Source organism: Acanthochromis polyacanthus, chromosome 16 (assembly GCF_021347895.1).
Source record: "Acanthochromis polyacanthus isolate Apoly-LR-REF ecotype Palm Island chromosome 16, KAUST_Apoly_ChrSc, whole genome shotgun sequence".
Classification (NCBI taxonomy): domain Eukaryota; kingdom Metazoa; phylum Chordata; class Actinopteri; family Pomacentridae; genus Acanthochromis; species Acanthochromis polyacanthus.
Genome location: NC_067128.1, coordinates 28,614,913 through 28,633,802, shown reverse-complemented (window position 1 = coordinate 28,633,802; position 18,890 = coordinate 28,614,913). Strand labels below are relative to the sequence as shown.

The window sequence follows — 18,890 nt, the reverse complement described above, 5'->3', positions numbered from 1 at the left end:
CATGAGGTAAGTCATATCGCCACAAGCCACATATTTCACACAGACTGAATGTGACATTCAATCATATTTGCCATATGGTGTTTTTCTGTTTCACTTGTTGCAGGCAGAGCAGAAAGTAACAAAGATGATGCTGACATCTAGTGTTTTATCAGGGCAGTAAATTAAAAGCAATGGATTCATGCTTCCTGTTTCTTTGGGAACTGTTTGGGAAGTAATTGTATCATGAAGATGTGTACATAAACCATGATGAGCATATTTAATAATTTATAATAAGAAGAAAGAAAAAAGAATGAATTAATCACAAATTATCTCTCATCCCTATTCACTTCTCTATACATTTCAATATTCTCACATTTTGTCAAACTTAATTTGCCAAATATATTTTTTGCAGTATAAAATTGTTAAATGAGTGTTAAATAACACACATGGAAGGAATTTTTAATGTTCTTTTTTGTTAAATGATTTGATTATTGACAATTGATTTACAATTAAGAGGCCAATGAGATAAAAGTTATACCTTCTTGTTTGCATTGACATTTAAATTAGTGTCAAAATAAAAATAAACATAAAAATAAAAAACCTCACAATGCTTTCTTTGGATAATTTTGAAGTTATTTTGTTCAAATAATAGCAACACTACTACTACAACTGCTACTACAATAATAATAGTAAAACAACAACACCAATATTACTTCTACTAACAGTAATAAATAAACAACAACAGTACTACTACTACTGATAACGAGAATAAGAATAAAACTACTAATGCTAGTAATAATTATTCCAATTTAGCATTTTTAATATTTTAATATTCATCCTTAATATGAATATTTTTCTTTCAAATATCTGATATATATAATGTAAAAATATTTTTTTTTAAAAACTGTATATATTTTCTAAAAGACTGTCACATCATGTTTACCTCAAACCATTTCCTCAGACCAATAAAAAATAATTTTAATTTTAATCCTATTTAAAGATTTGTGAAGTCTTCCAACAAAAGACCGGAAGTGAAAGTTGACTTTGTATTATGGTCAGGAGGGTAAATATGGTTATCCAGGTCTACTCTATATTCTTATGTAATGCACTTTTCTGCTTAACGCTAATAAGACTTGTACCCTGTGCAGTGACAGTGAAGTTCACTGTACCGGAGGGGCCGCCTTGGTTCATCTCTCCGCCCCGCCCCGCCCCAGTTGCGCCTCCCATCTCCACAAACCCTCCGCCGAGTACTCCACTGTGTTGATGCCGTCCATCCAGTTCTCCGTCTGTCGAAGATAAAATATCCAGACCGACTTTTGTGGGCGAATCTGCTCTGAACATGGCTTACACGACAGCGGGTGGGACCAAGAAGAAGGTCTGCTACTACTACGACGGTACGGAACATCCTGAGCGTGTGAGCCCAAACTGAAAGCATCCGTCCGGCTAGCGTTAGCCGTTAGCTCCACCGCTGCTGCTGCTGGTGGACGTGTAGCGTTGAACACCAGCTAGCTAACCGCTGCTAGCGTTAATAACCATCGTTTGAATGGGCTCCACAGTATTAACTCTTCCCAGCGTGTTTGTTAACTGTTAAATACGTGTGTAGCTACCATCCCTTAGCATATTCATTCAACACAAGAACGTAAAAATGCTCCGTTTGCATTAATATTAACGTTAATTAGCAAAACGAATGAACCTAACACCCCCACTCATTATCATCATTGTTTGGGCCTTAATTCAAGCTGCGAACAAGGAACCGAGATATATCTGTGATCGTGACTGAACGTGAAATATTTATGTGAAACTAATCCTGAAGTTGAACTTTCAATAGTGAAACTCAAAGTGTGCAACTATTTCGCTCACAATGTGCTCCAGGCCTAATTGTTTGGTTCGTGTTGGAGCCCAGATGAGCAGTTTCTCCGTCCTGACCCACTAACAGTGTCTGTCCCCGAGGATTCCTTATTTTTACACTCAACACTTCAAGTCAATGAGGACTTAATTAATCAAATTATCTGCTGAGCTGGCTTCTCCTCTTAATTTAACGTGGAGTAGCGCCAGAAAGTGTCACTTGATGGCATCACAATGGGCTGGCACGGATAGAGTTGTTTATATTCACTTAATATTGAGTTTTTCAGGAACTCAGCTGCTTGTTCGTTGGCACGTAGTCCTTCATTCATCTGACATACACTGCAGCACAAGTCTGTCACACAACAGTCACTTTCTTTCTTAATGTTTTTAATGAATGACTAAAAGCTGCCATATTTTAGTGTTTTTATTTTACTTGTGTGTTTTCCACCAGTCACAACAACCCATTTTAACACCTTCAAAAATAAGATTGGCATTATTTTATGGCCGAATGATATGGGGAAAATATCTGTAATTGCAATTTTTCTGACAGATATTGTAATTTTACTTGTGATATAATTTATCAAGCTTTTGTTCAATATTTTACACTTGAGAGAATTGTTTTTTGTTTTGTTTTTTTACATAAGACTGCATCAAAAGCGTGACCATCTCATAAGGAGGAGGTATGAATTTGTACAATTATAGACACAAAAGTTCAAATGCTGGATCAGATGTGCTGCGAAATACAAAATGATGTGGTTCTTTAAAAATGAGACCAGGCTGATGACAGTTGAACTACAGCATTAATGCTAGAACCACATAGTATATGTTACTCAATGGACCAATTCCGTCTGAATTCACAGATGGGGGTTGCAGCACCATTTTCAATTTGGCTTTGGAAGATAGTGGTGGGAGATCATGATTAAAAAAACACTTTATGTGCAAAATTACATGCATCTACTCCCAGTATTTTGGTTTTTACAAATAATTTATACATTTTTGGCAAGCCCCCCTGCTCTGTAGAGACTTCTCCTGTGTTGTTTCTAGGACATCACCAACATGTAGAGAGCTTGGAGAAAAAAATTCAAGTCTCTGTGATGCCCAGAAGCAGAGATGTAAGCATTTTAAAACCTAAAAATTCCAGGCGAGGATTGGGGGGAGGGCATTTTGGCCTGAATTATTAAAATTTGAAAATGCCATAACTCAAAAATTATTGGGAGTATAAGCCTGTAATTTTGCACACAAAGCATTTTTATCATGATCACCACCAGCACCCACAGTAAAATTGAAGATGGTGCTGCAACCACCTTCCTGAATATTTGGTGTTTTGGGATGGAATAAGCCAATGGGCGAGCACATCCAGCTGCTGAAAGTCTGCTTGGTTTAAATAAAATTGAATTATCACTGTAATCTAATCTTTTAAGAGTCGCACTAAATTTCGACCATTGCAATTTGCTCATTGCATTTTTTCAAATTTCAGTTTGGAATAGATGGAAATGTTTCGGACCTACAGTGTTCTCAATATTTTCTAAACGGAAGCTATGGAAAGACGAACCAGTATTGACTTTACTAACAAGTGTTTTGTTTTTTTGTGGGTGTGTGTTTGTGTCATAGCCTTAGATATCTTATTGATGCTCCAAAAACTATTAAAAACACAGTGTTTAGCCATGCTGTTATTAGAGTTACAGCTGTTATTTTCAATGATGATTGATCTGTAGATTATTTTTTTGATTACCTGATGAATTGTTTGATTAATAATGTCAGAAAAATGTAAAAAAGAAAAGTCACTTTTATCTCTCCCAACACTAAAGATGTCTTGTGGTGTTCAGAAGCCAAATTTACTGTTACAGAGGAGTAAAGAAACGAGAACTGTGTCGATATTCCTTTTTGTGAAACATGGATGCTTTGGATATGCAGCTGAATGAGTCCAGTTGATATTTTGTCTGCTAGTACACAATTTCATGATGTATTGATCACCGATAACCCACCTTGAAGACATGGGAATTCATAGCAAATGCAATGAAAATATGGGATATCACAGTAATGATGATGTAGTGATACAACATCATTATTGTGCATTTAAACTAGATGCCACCAGGATTTTCATCAAGTTGTTACAGTGCATAATGTTCGCAGCTTGGTATGGAGAAAAAAATGACATTCAGCAAAATTCTGGGTGTAATTCAAGCTCATAAAGTTTTGTTCGAAGAGTGAGCATACGCAGACAGAAATCGACTTCTCGTTTGGGAGTACTGTACCAAGGACGTCTCATGTCAAACCAAACATAAAAAATGTTTTATTTATTTTCGTTCTCATGAAGGTGAAGTAAACAATGTTGCCTCCCTCAGGCTACCATATCCACACTGCAGATTATAATTTCTGAAGACTAACACATTTAGGAGCTCACCAGTTTCCCCTAAAATGTCACGTCCCCATTTTTTTGGGGATGTTCAGTCAAGCATATTGTAATATTTATTTTTATTTGTATCGTCAACCCTGGAAATGTGATCTTTAACTCACGCCAACTGACTTTGCAGGTGATGTCGGAAATTACTACTATGGGCAAGGGCATCCCATGAAACCGCACCGCATCCGGATGACTCACAACCTGCTTCTCAACTATGGACTGTACAGGAAAATGGAGATCTATGTATGTTTTCAACAACTTTAAGTTCGTTAATCTCGTGGTCTGGCCCAGTTTCCACCTAACTAGTTTGTTTTGTTTTTCAGAGACCACACAAAGCCACTGCAGAGGAGATGACAAAATACCACAGCGACGACTACATCAAGTTCCTGCGATCCATACGGCCAGACAACATGTCCGAGTTCAGCAAGCAGATGCAGCGGTGTAAGTTGTCGTGGCTTCTTTAGGAAATGAAAGAATTTCTGAATTTGTGTCTTGGAGAGTGTGAGAAGCTCCACTGTCATCCTATTTTTATTGATCCTACTAAAAGTAATTGCTAAGCTGCTCTATTTGAAGTTCCTGCAAATCAACCCTGTCAAATCAGGAGGCAGTAAACTTTTAGGTTGTTAAAACACCCTGTCTGGGTATAAAAAGGCATTGAAAGTTCTGCAGTAGGAACTTTGAACACTCAAAACAAAGCATGTCTCCTGCTTTGTTCATTGTCGTGAATTGAATGTAATTATTTGTTGTTTTTGTAATTTTACAGTCAACGTTGGGGAGGACTGTCCTGTGTTTGATGGCTTGTTTGAGTTCTGCCAACTGTCCGCTGGAGGCTCTGCCGGTAAGTTAGAAGGAGATGGGTTACATTGATAAAAAATGAAAGACTTTGCTAGAAAAATAAATGCCCAGCACCTAACTCTATCTCTTCTGGAGAACGCAAGCAAACCTGTTCAAATATCTCCAGGTGGTAGAAGTGATGTTAGCTCGGCAATAGAACAAAATACAGCAGCATTGCTTCCTTTGACGTGGATACTTTGTGGTTGTTGACAAATCTGTCTGACTAATTTCCATATTGAGACAGGCTCAGTTGCATCCAGTTGTGGTCACAGTAATGAGAGTGCAAATATCCATGTATCAGATGGCATCATTCAGATGCAGATCACATGTTGATACAAGTTAGAAATGAGTCACACATTGAACTCTGTGGACAGTTTAGAATCCCTGCTTCATCTACCATCCATGTTCTTGTCCTGATGGAAGAAACCTCTGCTGTGTTGCATTACATTGTCTGCACAGAGAAAATTTCTCTCTTCTTAAACCACATATTTGTATTTTACATACTGTAGCTTTACCTTAACAAGGGCTGAAACGATTCCTCAAGTTGTTAGAGTAATTCAATTAGTAAAATTCCTCAACGTAAAATTCTCTGAATTGAGACTTTGTTTAATCCACTATGTACTACTTTTACTGTTTGATGGAACGCCTTTGTTTTAAACGCTGCAGCTTTTCTCGTGTTGACACGTTGGTTTAGCAGATCAGAGGCTGAACTACAAAAGCAGTTTGACATAGTCAGGCTTTCTTCGTGTCAGTCAGCTCGACAAAAACTAAAACCTCAGTCACAATTAACAGTTATGAAGGTGTTTATCAACTTTCTTCATTAACTCAGACTTTCTGCTTTAAACTCTTCCACACAAACGGGAGTGCTTTACGCTTCATTTGACTGGTTTTCCACACAAAATGAACCGATCGCGAACAGGTTGTTTTAATGAGGAACATAAAAATTTATGTCTGGAAATTCTGCAAGACAAGAATGCTGGTAGAAAACTGTTAAACGTGCATAATATATTAATTTTACCGATCAGTGCAGCTAATTGTTTCTAACAGACAGCTGCACAATAAAACTTCACATATTCAAACATGATATTGTACTGAAGTACACCCCCTGTCGAAAGTTTTGAGACGGGTTCTCGTTCATTTGAATGGGAACCCGTCTCCAAACTTTTGACAGGGGGTGTACATGTATGTCTGACATTGTCTCATAATTAAATAAATCACTTTAATTTGTGGCCAAATCAAAGTGGAACTAATGTTACTGATTGACTATTCTCTATAAATGCTAATAAATAGTCAGTTTTCTTATTTGTGTTCTATCAGCTGCAGTGCCAGCAGTTTAAATGGACCAAACATAAAAACATATTTATGGGAGTTCTGCATCATCAACTAAATATGTGTTTTGTTCCCATGGATTTGAGTTTTAGTGGAATACCCCTGTACTGTACTATATATGTACAATACATCTGTACTACGTATATATGTCTATACAACACACTGCAGATGTCTGTCCATATTCTACCAGGATGCTTATTTCTCTTTTGCAGTACAGTTCTGTTTTACTTCTGCTTTTGATGCTGTAATGCACGGCCTAGCACAGAGTCTGATTACTCGATTTATTGCCAGACTAATGGATAGACTACTCGATTACTAAAATAATCGATAGCTGCAGTCCAAACCTTAACATCAGCGTGTTACAGCAAACATTTTTCTATGGCTTGTGAGAATGTCTGATATTAAAGATGAAGGCCAGTAAAAATCTGGTGTTGCTAATTGATGTTTTGAACAATAAATGATAATAGATAATTAAATTCTGTGGGAAAAAAAAGAAGAGAATTGTACGTTTGGTGATTATCTGTTAGGAGTTCTATGCTGATAATTAGCTTTTTAGACGCTGTGGGTGGGATTTTATCTTTTGTGATTTATAGTGGCCAGACATCAACAAACATACCCACAACTGTGATCAAACTTTGATTCAGATGTTGCGAAATCCTAACTGGTGCAGGAAAATGAGTGACTTCACATTTTTCCAGCTTCATCGTCCTAACTTCATACCAGTGAATATGGCACGAACAGAAAACTATTAATGAAATTGCTATAACTGCTGCTATAGGGCCCTTTTACTTACTGTAAAAGCTGATTTATGCTTTAAATGAGGAAGCATAACTGATTAGCTAACTGGCTCCTTTTATAAATTCTTCAGAAAGGAAGTCAGCCTTATCGCCAACTTATCAGGCTTAGACAAGTCAGCCACATTGTTAATATTAGTCAAATGTGTGGTTTTTTTTAAATGCAACCAAATCAAACTTGTTTTTGATTGTGCACAGCTGGTTCTGTGAAACTGAACCGACAGCAGACGGACATCGCAGTGAACTGGGCAGGAGGACTCCACCACGCAAAGAAGTCTGAAGCCTCTGGGTTCTGTTACGTCAACGACATTGTGCTGGCCATCCTGGAGCTACTCAAGTGAGAGAATTTTCCGTTTTTTTCACGTTTTTTTGTGTGAAAATGCAGTAAAGGAATGTTAACTAAAGACTATTCTTTAGCAGAGCAGAAATGTAATCTCCAAGTCCTGATTTCCTAGGGGTTTTCCTTTTGTATTCATCCTAGCCCTGTCTTTGGTGTCCCTTTCTCCCAGGTACCACCAGAGGGTGCTGTATATTGACATAGACATCCACCATGGAGATGGAGTGGAGGAGGCCTTCTACACCACAGACAGAGTCATGACTGTGTCCTTCCATAAATATGGGGAGTACTTCCCTGGAACTGGAGACCTCAGGGTGAGCCTCAGCCTTCATCCTCGCTCATACTTGCAGAATTCATCATTTTTAAATGTAAACAGACAAACATCAGATCATTGGAGTGGGAAGTTCTTCTGCATTGAAGTAGACGCAAATGATATAAATGTAATAAAACAACACCTTCTGCATTTGTCTGAATTTTGATTTATATTTTTTATTCATGAAAATGCACAGCGGTCTTGTTGATTTGCTGCAGCCAACATTTGGATGCATGAACTGATGAAGCCTGTGTATCTGTTGCATTATTCAGTGATCTGATACTCTGTGTTCTACTTTAGGATATTGGAGCTGGGAAAGGCAAATATTACGCTGTCAACTTCCCACTGCGGGATGGCATTGATGATGAGTCATACGAGCAAATCTTCAAGCCTGTGAGTATAAATGTGATCACAAATATGTCGAAACTTCTTTTATTATTCCACGGCGTGTAGTATTGACCTTTTCAAAATGCACAGAAGCTGATTTATGCATTTCTCATCAAAGACAGCAGTCACCTTTGGTCAGAAGCTGAAACTTTTATATCTGAATGACCTTGACGATAACTTTAACTGCACATTACTGTTTATATATATCATATTATATCATTATAATTATATGTAAGCTTAGTTTGGAGACTAAAAGCTGCGCTGTGCAGTACATTTCTTTTAACACTGCTATCCGCTTTTTAAAGATATTGTCACTAGAAACCCACAAACAGTTGCTGTCTCTGAGCTGAACTGAGCTTTTAGCATCTTTGAGCTCACTGGTACACAAACTCTGCTGCTATTTGCAGCAGCAACAAGAAGTTCTCGACCAGCAGGCCTTAATCAGGCCACCGTACACTACTTGCTCAGCACCAAACGGTAGGCCGTCAAAATTAGCCATTAGCTGAGAAACCTACTGCAGTAGTAAGTGACCAGAGTCAGATTATTCTTAGAAGATGGAGGAAACTTAAAACAAAACTAAAACGAGAGTGAAAATTGGCCTTTTATTTACAGAGGGTTCAGAAACACAAATCCAAATGATTGCTGATGTTTCTCCAAGTTTACTGAAAGTAGATAACTGTTTGCTAATGTGTTCACCATAACAATTTTGTGTCAGATATTGTATTGAAGGTTTATTTGCTGCCTCAAATGGGCCAGAAAATCTATAAATGCAGCTTTCAGAGTGTCCGAAACGATCCAGCCAAGCAGCTGAAAGCAGTTCTGACCGAGCATAATGGCCCTTTAGGACACTGACACAGGGACACACTTGTAGGGGTGAAAAACATTTGCATATTTATTCAAAACTTCTTTAGAACGACACAAAAGCACAGAAATGTGACTATACCACAAGTTGGTAGTTGTTTTTCTCAGTTCTGGGGAATATCTTCATGTCACAGTGGGCATAGGCAAGTACAATAGGATGTCAGTGAGTTGACAGCAGTGATACATAGTATTTTTCAACCATTCCTGAGTGTGTTTTTCTGCTGCTGTGGTCCTGCAGGTAATGGCCAAAGTGATGGAGATGTACCAGCCCAGCGCTGTGGTTCTTCAGTGCGGTGCAGACTCCCTCTCAGGAGACCGACTCGGCTGCTTTAACCTCACCATCCGCGGTACAGATGCACAATACATGATACCAAATGAATGATGAATGGGGGTCATAAATCATACAGCGAGTGTTGAATTGTGCTTCTTGTTCCCGCCAGGGCATGCCAAGTGTGTGGAGTACATGAAGTCCTTCAACCTCCCACTGCTCATGCTGGGTGGGGGAGGATACACCATCCGCAACGTGGCCCGCTGCTGGACCTATGAGACAGCCGTGGCTCTGGACACAGACATCCCTGATGGTTAGTCACTCATTAGGGGAAAGGGAAGTAGCAAATGAAACAGCCAAATGGTGAACAAAATCTTGAATTTAATAAAAGTAGGTGGCTAACAAAATTATACAGCACAGATTATACGAAAGCTGGAACTGAGAGTAGAGGATGTTACTTAGAGGAAATATATTTATATAAACATAAGGAGCACTTCTACCAGAAGTTCGGACCTCACTTAACTAGTCTGTCTTAATAAAACAAAAGTTCCTACTCTGATCCTGCTGAGCCTTGCCTACACTCTGTCCAAAATTAAAGATGTAAATATGAGTAGCACCCCTATCCATGTCTGTTTTCCAAGCTACAAATTTTTTCAAAGAACAGTCTTTAAAACTAACTCAAGTGTCTCACAAAATAGTAAACCTGTATAGCAAACAAAGAGGCAAGCTGTCTACCACACACACCAGCTGTCAACCGATGAGGTTTTGACAGCACTTTTAAATAGATGAGAAGATGATTGATGTCACTGCATTGGACCTTCGTTTGGGTGCTCTTCCAATCAAATGAGACTGAAGAGGAGGAGACAGGACGAAAAGCAGGAGCAGATTGTCTGAGCGCAGCCACCAAAAAAATCCCAACATGTTTAAACACACAAGAAGGAGAAAGAACACAGCGGCCCAGAAGTACAATGTAAACAATGGCAAAATTAACTGTGTTGTTGTGAAGCTGGATGGTGATGGACCAGTCGCAAGTCTTGTTGGTTTAGGAGCCTTATAGGGAAACGCTTTCCTTCCCAGGCAGTAGATGAGTCCTCAACACTACGTTTCTTTGGTCAATTACTTCACTTTTTCCACAGGTAGCGTTGCTAAAAATGTCTGTGTTTTATAGGAATAAAGTAAAAAGTGAAAATCAAGACAGCCAAAGCAAACACACAAACTGCCACTGTTTGGGAGAACTTCTCCATGTGTGAAAGAAGTTCTAGAAAAGTTGTGTAAACTGTGTTGTGTCTTCATAACAAGCTATGTGAAGTCAATGTCAGCTGGGGCTGAAAAAAATCTGAAATCTGATAACATGGAGACCACTTTAGGCCGTTCCTACTTCTGTGCTTCAAGCTAGAGACTCCAAGCTACCTCATCAGATTGTAGCTCCACAGCAGTTGTTTTGCATTGTGGTAAATGAATGTGCCAGGTGTTGACAAGGAAGAAGTATAATGGTATAGGAGTGTTATAACTCCCGATCTGAATCCCAATTCTTTAAATAGATGTAGTTGAACTTCTGAGAGTTCTGACCAGAGGTGGTCATTCAGATCTCCACTCCTTCGATGCTTGTTGAGTTTTCATCCTTTATGACCAACTAGATAATTACCAAACTACGTGATTACCAAATCATGTTCTTCGTCTTTACTTCGGAGAAAGAGAACAATCACATTATTCCACATAGTTCTTACCTGCACAAATGCTTGCACAGTAGTGGTGGTTTGTGAAATTAAAACACCCAGAAAATGGAAATGAGAACTGTCTCCTCTTAAGTTGCAACATTTATGGATAAACATAACTGGTAATATACTTCCAGACATAGTTAAATAACTACTTTGAAATGCGCAGCCACAACTAATCCCACACATTGCTACAATGAGAGTCTTAAAATGCACTCCATTGCACCTCAGGCTAGATTATTTATCATATTTGTCAATGTATAAAGTGAAAACAACCTGGACAGAAACTATTAATTCAGTACTGTGGCGTAAACTTTTCAGTTGTGACAGAGCGCACATAAATTTATCATTAGTATCAACTGTCTACATTTACAGTGTCTCACCGCTGTTCTGTTACACTTAGAAATGTGTAGTGTGTCCAAAGATTGTCATTCTGTGTCACAACCAATTAGTTTTTGCTCAGTTGGGGGTGAAGAAGGAAAGTTTAGACAGTGCTGTTGCCATTTATTTAGTGACACAATCTGCGTGATTCCTCTGAAAAGCAGATGGCATGTCAAATCAAAATCATCCACATTATGAGATTGTCACCCCATTTTACAACCTAAAAACTCTGACTGTCATGCCTGGAAAGTCTCTTGTGGATTCTGACCTCTAGGTTTGCAACTGGCCAAGAGGCCAGATATGTGGAAGAGAGAATCCACTGACCTGACTGGAATCACTCCTATGTAATCTGGGTGCCATGAAGACGAGATGGTCCCTTTGTCAAATTGGGCAAGTGATTATCAAGTCAAACATTTTTGCCATAACTTGGTGAAAAGATGTGAAAGACTATTATGTTGGATGCAGGGGGTAAAATCATCAAGAGTTGTGCCCAACACCAGCTTTAGGTCCCAACACCTAATATCTTTATTTCAGACTGATAACATTTAGTCTGAACCTGGCGTAGCTATACATAATGCCAGATGTTTAACACACTACATCATGTTAACTCATAGAACAAAATAATATTTATTGGTCTTGTTTATCCAATTTGGAGCCCTTAAATTGAGATCATTCATTCTTTGTGTATAGTGTCTTCATAGATATAACAACACCGAATGGAAACTAGCAAAAAGTTTTAAACTTATCGACCACATCCTGGTGTAGAACAGGTGGAGCATTTCTAACGGTGAAGCCGGTGATTGAATGTATAATGTGTGTGTGTGTGTGCAGCCTTGTGTAGATGGAGGGTGGAGGTGATGAGGTATCTGGTTAATGTTATATGACTTCACCTCTGGAAAGGAGCGGCCTGCTTTCCTACCTTTCCTTCCAGGGAGCTGAATCAGCAGACTGTCTGTTCCACTGAGTGTGTGCAACATAAAGAGAGGGGATGTAATCAGAGGCTGTCGAATGGGCTAGCAGTTCTCTTAATGGGATTTCAGGACATTAACTGAACTCCCCACTCATTTCAATTCATCCTGCCTTTCAGTGAGGATCAGTGCAGGTTATAAAGCCCAAGTAAATCATATTAACAGGTGTGTTAGTGCTGCTTTTTCATTCCAAACGACTGATAATTTGACACTTAGTTTTATCTCTGGAGCGTAAATCTTCTCCAGCTGTGTTCATCTCGGCTCACTTTGTTACGGTTTGCTTACTCTTTCCCATGATGTTTCTATTGCAGAGCTGCCATACAACGACTACTTCGAGTACTTCGGTCCAGACTTCAAGCTGCACATCAGTCCCTCCAACATGACCAACCAGAACACTCACGAGTACATGGACAAGATCAAGTACGTTAAATTTAGCTCCTAACTAAATTCCAATGTGATTCACAAGTGTGAAGGATGATTGTTGTCTTTACGGATGCAAACATATGGTTCTATTTATATCACCATTATAAATAATTAAAATCTGGCTAGATGACAGATTGTCCAAAAAACATTCATGTTGGACATTTGGATTTGATGGCCAAACGGCAGCTTGTTACTCCTTTGAAAACAGAACCATTCAGTCTAAATTGGATTATGGAGATAGTCTGTATGCTGCTGCAGCTTCCACCTCTTGTCACAGTGCAATTGGATTCATTACTGCAGACGTCTGTCAGAGGTTGGACGTAATCACTGACATCCACTGAGCTTTAGAATACCTCTGTGCTCATTTATAAGGTCTTGCTTTCTAAGCCGCACAGATATAGAGTGTTCCTAGCTGGGATCAGTGTTAGTAACCACTAGGGATGGGAATTTCGACTAATTTCCTAACCGACTAGTCGCTAATTTTATTGGCGACTAGTCGGTTCGGAAAACTTGCAATTTAACCCTTTAAGCGCCAAAGTCGCAACATTGCTGAACATAACAAGCCATAGCTTCAAATATACTGCCTCGTGTGCCTCATGTACTGTACACCAGGAGATGGCGGACATCTGGAACTTCAATTTGAGCATCAGTTGTGGGCGTGTTTTCATTCAAAGTTTTGGAGTTTACAGAGTTTGAAAACCGAGGAGACGAGACTCGCCGTCGGAGCGTATCAGAGCGCAAGACGGCACATTTTAGAGTGAGAAAACTCACCATACCAAGAGGTCTGGTCTACACTGACAAAGTACTTTGTCAAGTAATGACTTACTCATATTCTGAAGAGGAATATTCACCCTCTGATGAAGATGTTCCGTCGTCCACTGAGACAGAAAGTGCCGCTGCGTCTGTGCGTAACGGCAGCGGGTCAGTGCGCCATGACAGTCCACGAGCAGCACATGCTGGAGCCGATGCTTTGCTTGAAAAAAGAGACAAGCATATGCTACTGGCAGGATCAACCAGGTAGCCCAGACGGGAGGAGCGTGCGGCGCACGCCCGAGCGTAGAGCTGCGTGTCGGCGCCCGGTCGGGGGGGGGGGGTGTGGTCGGTGGACACGAGCGTTTAACCGACTAGTAATAATACTAAACGTTTAATAAATGAGTAGGCGGTTAAACGATTAAACGACTAGTCGCGCACATCCCTAGTAACCACAGCATCAGATCACAGAGGAGCTCTGGAAGTTTCTTAAACTGGAGAAGCCAGCACTATTCACTTCACCACTGGAATAAGCTGAACTTATAGATGCTCGTTCTTTAGAGAGACTTTATAGCTGTATTCCTACAAGCTATCAAAGGTCATTTGTACCGTTTGGGACTGTTTTAATTAGTGTGTCTGTGATGGTGGGGAAGTCCATATTATTCTAGGTTTTTTTTTCCCCTCAGGGCTCTAAAGCAAAACAGATCTAGATCTAAGTCAGACTTCTGAAAGTTAAACAAAGCAACACGCACAGTGAAACATTACAGTAAAACAACGAAGTGTTGGTGAGTGTTGAATATGCATAAATGAACATTATTTTGTGGTATTTGATGTTGTCTTTTATCTATCTTTATCTTGTTTTTTTTGTTTGTTTCTTTACGTTTTAGGTAATATTGATATAATAATAATAATACAAATTATTATTATTACTGGTTTATCGGTTACTTGTCCAGCATTTTTGTTTCTTATGTACTTTGGTCTCAGATTCTTTTATTATTACTTTAACATTTAATGGGTCTTCTTAACCTGTTTTCCATCTATATGGCACTTTGAATTGCTCTCAGCTGTACAAAAGGTGCTGTATTAACAGAGTGATTGTCATTAATGAAGAAAATGAAATGCAGATAAGTGCACTGTAACTTTATGTATATGCCTTTCTGATTAGCTGCAACATTTAAATATTGGTACGGCCCCGGTAAAGTGTAGGAGGTTGCTGTAGTTTAATATGCCAAAACCTTCTGTGTGTGACTTTTCAGGCAGCGGCTGTTTGAGAACCTTCGAATGCTTCCTCATGCTCCTGGAGTTCAGATGCAGGCCATCCCAGAGGACGCCATCCCAGAAGACACCATGGACGAGGACACGGAGGATCCTGACAAACGCTTGTCCAGTAAGACCCAGCATCACTCATTTTCTATGCAGTAAACAGGAGCATGAAAAAGTTTACTGCTAATTCACTGAGATGATGAAATCATTACTTTCCTGATGGGCATTTCTACCAACACAGAACTTTTTCTTTTATCTTTCACAAGATTAAGCTTGAAGCGTTCAGCGTGTTTGTTACCTTGTTACGTCAGGAATCATAAAATGACCCGATGCACCAGCTACGACCCTGCCATGTGGGGCCATATCCTATGTGAAATAAAAACATTTAGCTTTCCATTTGTCTTTCGTGTTCCCAGCTATGCCTGCACAATATCAGCAAGTGTCTTTGGTACCTTTGCTGAATTGAACTGAAGTAAATATTTACAATAAGATGCTGAAAGCTTGCAGGTAAACACCATCTTGTTTGGTTTTCGCTGACCCAAATCTGCCGCAAAGTCTGTTGTTTTGATGAGGCAACAGTTCTGCTATAAGAGGATGTTGTTTTTACTACACAGTGCCAAGAAAATATATTACATCTCTAATATAATTTGAAATGGTAATAATAATATATGACCTTCTAAAACAAGCCGGATAAAACATTCCTACTGTATTTATGGCATAATAATGTAACTGTCAAGCAACAATTACCAGCTATAAAGTGAACAAGTGTGAGACTGACATTCTTACAACCGTGCAGTAAATTGAAAGAATGATGGTATGTGAGGTCTCTTCAAATCCAAATCCTCTGAGCGTGTCCTCAGGCATCGCAGACAGAGGGTATCTCCAGGCTGTCCTGAAGGAGTGGCCCTCATAAGAGCACTTTAATGTGTGATTGCAGTTCGTGCCACCGATAAGAGGATAGCCTGCGATGAAGAGTTCTCCGACTCCGAGGACGAGGGGGAGGGAGGCCGGAGGAACGCAGCCAATCACAAGAAGGGAGCCAAGAGACCCAGAGTGGACGAGGACAAGAAGGAAGGAGAGGAGAAGAAAGCCGGTTGGTTGATCCGAACCTGAACACAAGCATTTCATCGACAATAATGGAACGACGCTGGACGTGATTAATATGGTGTTTGTTTCCTTCATGTCACTCCAGATATAAAAGAGGAAGAGAAGACGAAGGACAGCAGCACTGAGAAGACTGACTCTAAAAGGTGACACATCTTACTTGTTAAACAGCTGTTTTAATGTGTTTAGGACAGACGTAGTTATTCTGCCAAGGCACGCAGCGGAGTTAAGAGACAATTGGCATACGTTTGTCTGTCTGTTAGCAACATTACGGAAAAACAGACCAAAGGATTTGGATGAAATTGTCAGGGAAGGTCAGAAATGACACAAGGACCAAGTGATTAGATTTTGGCAGTGATGCAGCTAAAAGTGTGGATCCACAGATTTGTTAAAGATTTCTGTATCATTGTGAGATAGCAGCACGGCGTCACTGTAACTATGACAACAAGTGAACTCTACTGCCTGCTGACGATCAAATGATTATGATCCTACTTCAAATTAACGCTGCGGCCTATTAGGACTTATCTGTCTGTAATCACACAAAGACTGATTAGCCTTGGCAAAGTACTGTGCTATGAGTGCTTTTATTGTTAATGTTCTCACCTACTTTTAAGATCCAGGGACTGAGTGCATTTTATCAGTAGTATCAGACTTTAACATGCACTAGACGAGCTCCATTACTTTTCTACAGTCATGCTTTAAATAAACCTAAAAACCAAGTTTTTGAAAATGGAGAAAACGGGTTGACTAGCGTTGTATATGCTTCCAGTCAACTTTTTACATGTGTTCAGGCACAAAGTGGAAAGTTTGAGCATTAGTTTTTTTTTTTAACCCTTGTGTTTTCCTATGGATCAAAATGGATTCGTTTTAAAGTTTGAAAATGTGGAAAAAAAAAAAAATTTCACAATGAAACTTCTGATGTCCACATTTTCAACATTTTTGGGAAATCTTTGAACATTTTTTGGTGGGGAGAAAAATGTGAAAAATGTTCTTAAAGAAAATATCAGCCGTTTTACTGATATATATGTAATCACTTTTGATATTTTTAGGATTTTTTGAGAAGATTTTTACAAATTTTTTGAAAATATTTGCAAGAATTATCCTACCAAATTAGGGTGATTTTTTTAAATTAAACTTTTAACTCAACTTCATTTCTAAAGCGCTTTAAAACAGCAGCTGCTGAAACAAAGGGCTGTATAATAAACATTTAAGGGAAACTTTTAAGGAATTATTGGAATTTTCCTCCTGAGGGTTTTGCAAATTTTCAGAAATTTGGGGAATTTTTTTGCTGAATTTTTGGATTTTTTCAGACAAGGAAACAATATTTTTTGGTGTCTGTAAATGAGGACAACAGGAGGGTTACAATTGTTTGGTTTTTTTGGCCTTTTTGCACAGGTTAGTAGAGAGACAGACAGAAAAGTATGGAGGAGAATGATGAGAAGACTTGCAGCAAAAAGGGCCATGAGCTGGAATCAAACCTAGGTCGCTGCGTCAGGGACGACAGCCCCTGTTTATGGGTGGCCTGCTCAACCAGTTGAGCTATCTGGACACCTGGAGCATTAAAGTTTACTCTTTGTCATGGAAACCATAATTGGACAAAAAAAATCCAATTTCCAAGTCAGTGGAAACTTTGGTCTCCCTTTGTTAAAATAATTAAACGCTGTTGATGTGTACTTATGAAACATCATGTCTGTTGAATCTTTTCTTTTTAGACTGTAATCTGAGTTTCTTTTTTATTGGTAGCATCAGAAACCTTTCTTGGATACTCTCCCTGTTTCCCATCAAAGGCTCCTCCACCATACTACCACTACTAGTCTCTATTGCTGACGATGCCAATGCAATAGCTTGGGATTTCCACAGAAAGCACATTAAGAACTCCGGTGTACTGCAAAAATACAGACAGATTTACCACTGATGGGCTTGATCAGCTTTGGGTGAACTTTTTTTGGCAAGGGCTTGAATGACTTCAGAAGTTTGATATGAACCTAGTTTACACTGCGGCCTCTCGGAAATAGCCAATAGCAATTCCAAGTGTACAAAAGTGTTATTATTTAATGATAACATTGTCAGAAATACATTTAAGATGATTAATTTTTAATCATGTTAAACTCATTTTCCCAGCAGTGTGAAGACTGAGCAGACCAGCAGTGCCTGAAATCTTCTGTATCGACTTCAACTGGTGCTGTCGCCCTCAAGGGTCTTCACTGAAACGCCGTCAGAAGCATTATATTTATTACAACTCTCCGTTTTCTACTTGTAAATCTCTTGTGAACTGTCTCTTTTGTGTAATGCATCAGTGGCTGTCTTGAATCCACCACTTGAATTTTGCCAGACTTGCATTCCTTTGATACTCTTTGAAACCATGTGATTCCAATGTGCTCGATCTTCTGAAGGAAACATCAGCGTGTTTTGTTTTTAGACAAAAATAAATAAATACTGTGGGTGAAGCCGTAGATGAACCTACAATGATGTCAAAGTTAAATTTTTTGGATATTTTACATTTGTCAATAAAAGCTTTTATACTGTTTTTGTGTTGTTTGTGTAATGACAGTGGTCGGCCACATGGGGGCGGTGTGACCTAATGAATGAACTCGAGCAAAACAGACGCAGGTGCGAAAAGCGTGTTAGCATAAATATGTGTTGGAAGTCTGTTTTTTATGAGGTTCAGTATACTTTAAAGCATAGTATAAGTGGGATCCAACAGGAATACTTAATTCTGGTTAATTCGGCATATTAGTAGCTAGGAAATTACCTCTCAGTTGGCATTTATCGTTTAGACCGTCGCTGGTATGATGTGCGCGTTGAAAGTAGCATCTTTAAAAAAAAAAAAACAAAAGGAATTGTTTCAGCACTCAGTTGCTAGTTGTTGTTTGAGAAAGAAAGAAAGAAACGCAGTCTGGCACAACTCTTGTTAATTACCGGTGAGTTTCTAATT

The 18,890-nt window shown here is 39.1% G+C and overlaps 1 protein-coding gene across 2 annotated transcripts; it reads left to right on the top strand.

Annotated features, from left to right (window-relative positions):
- The first annotated feature begins 1,189 nt into the window (after window positions 1-1,189).
- LOC110957799 (histone deacetylase 2) lies at window positions 1,190-18,482 on the top strand. Of its 2 annotated transcripts, none has more exons than XM_051960710.1 (14): window positions 1,190-1,373; window positions 4,359-4,471; window positions 4,552-4,669; window positions 4,992-5,066; window positions 7,384-7,522; window positions 7,695-7,836; window positions 8,136-8,228; window positions 9,322-9,430; window positions 9,524-9,664; window positions 12,727-12,835; window positions 14,845-14,975; window positions 15,789-15,944; window positions 16,044-16,101; window positions 18,080-18,482. In XM_051960710.1, the coding sequence occupies exons 1-14, from the start codon at window positions 1,319-1,321 to the stop codon at window positions 18,108-18,110; spliced, it is 1,470 nt and encodes a 489-aa protein (XP_051816670.1). In that variant the 5' UTR covers window positions 1,190-1,318; the 3' UTR covers window positions 18,111-18,482. The 2 variants fall into 2 exon arrangements, with proteins under 2 accessions (XP_051816670.1, XP_051816669.1); XM_051960709.1 differs by having other exon boundaries at window positions 18,077-18,482.
- Window positions 18,483-18,890: the final 408 nt, after the last annotated feature.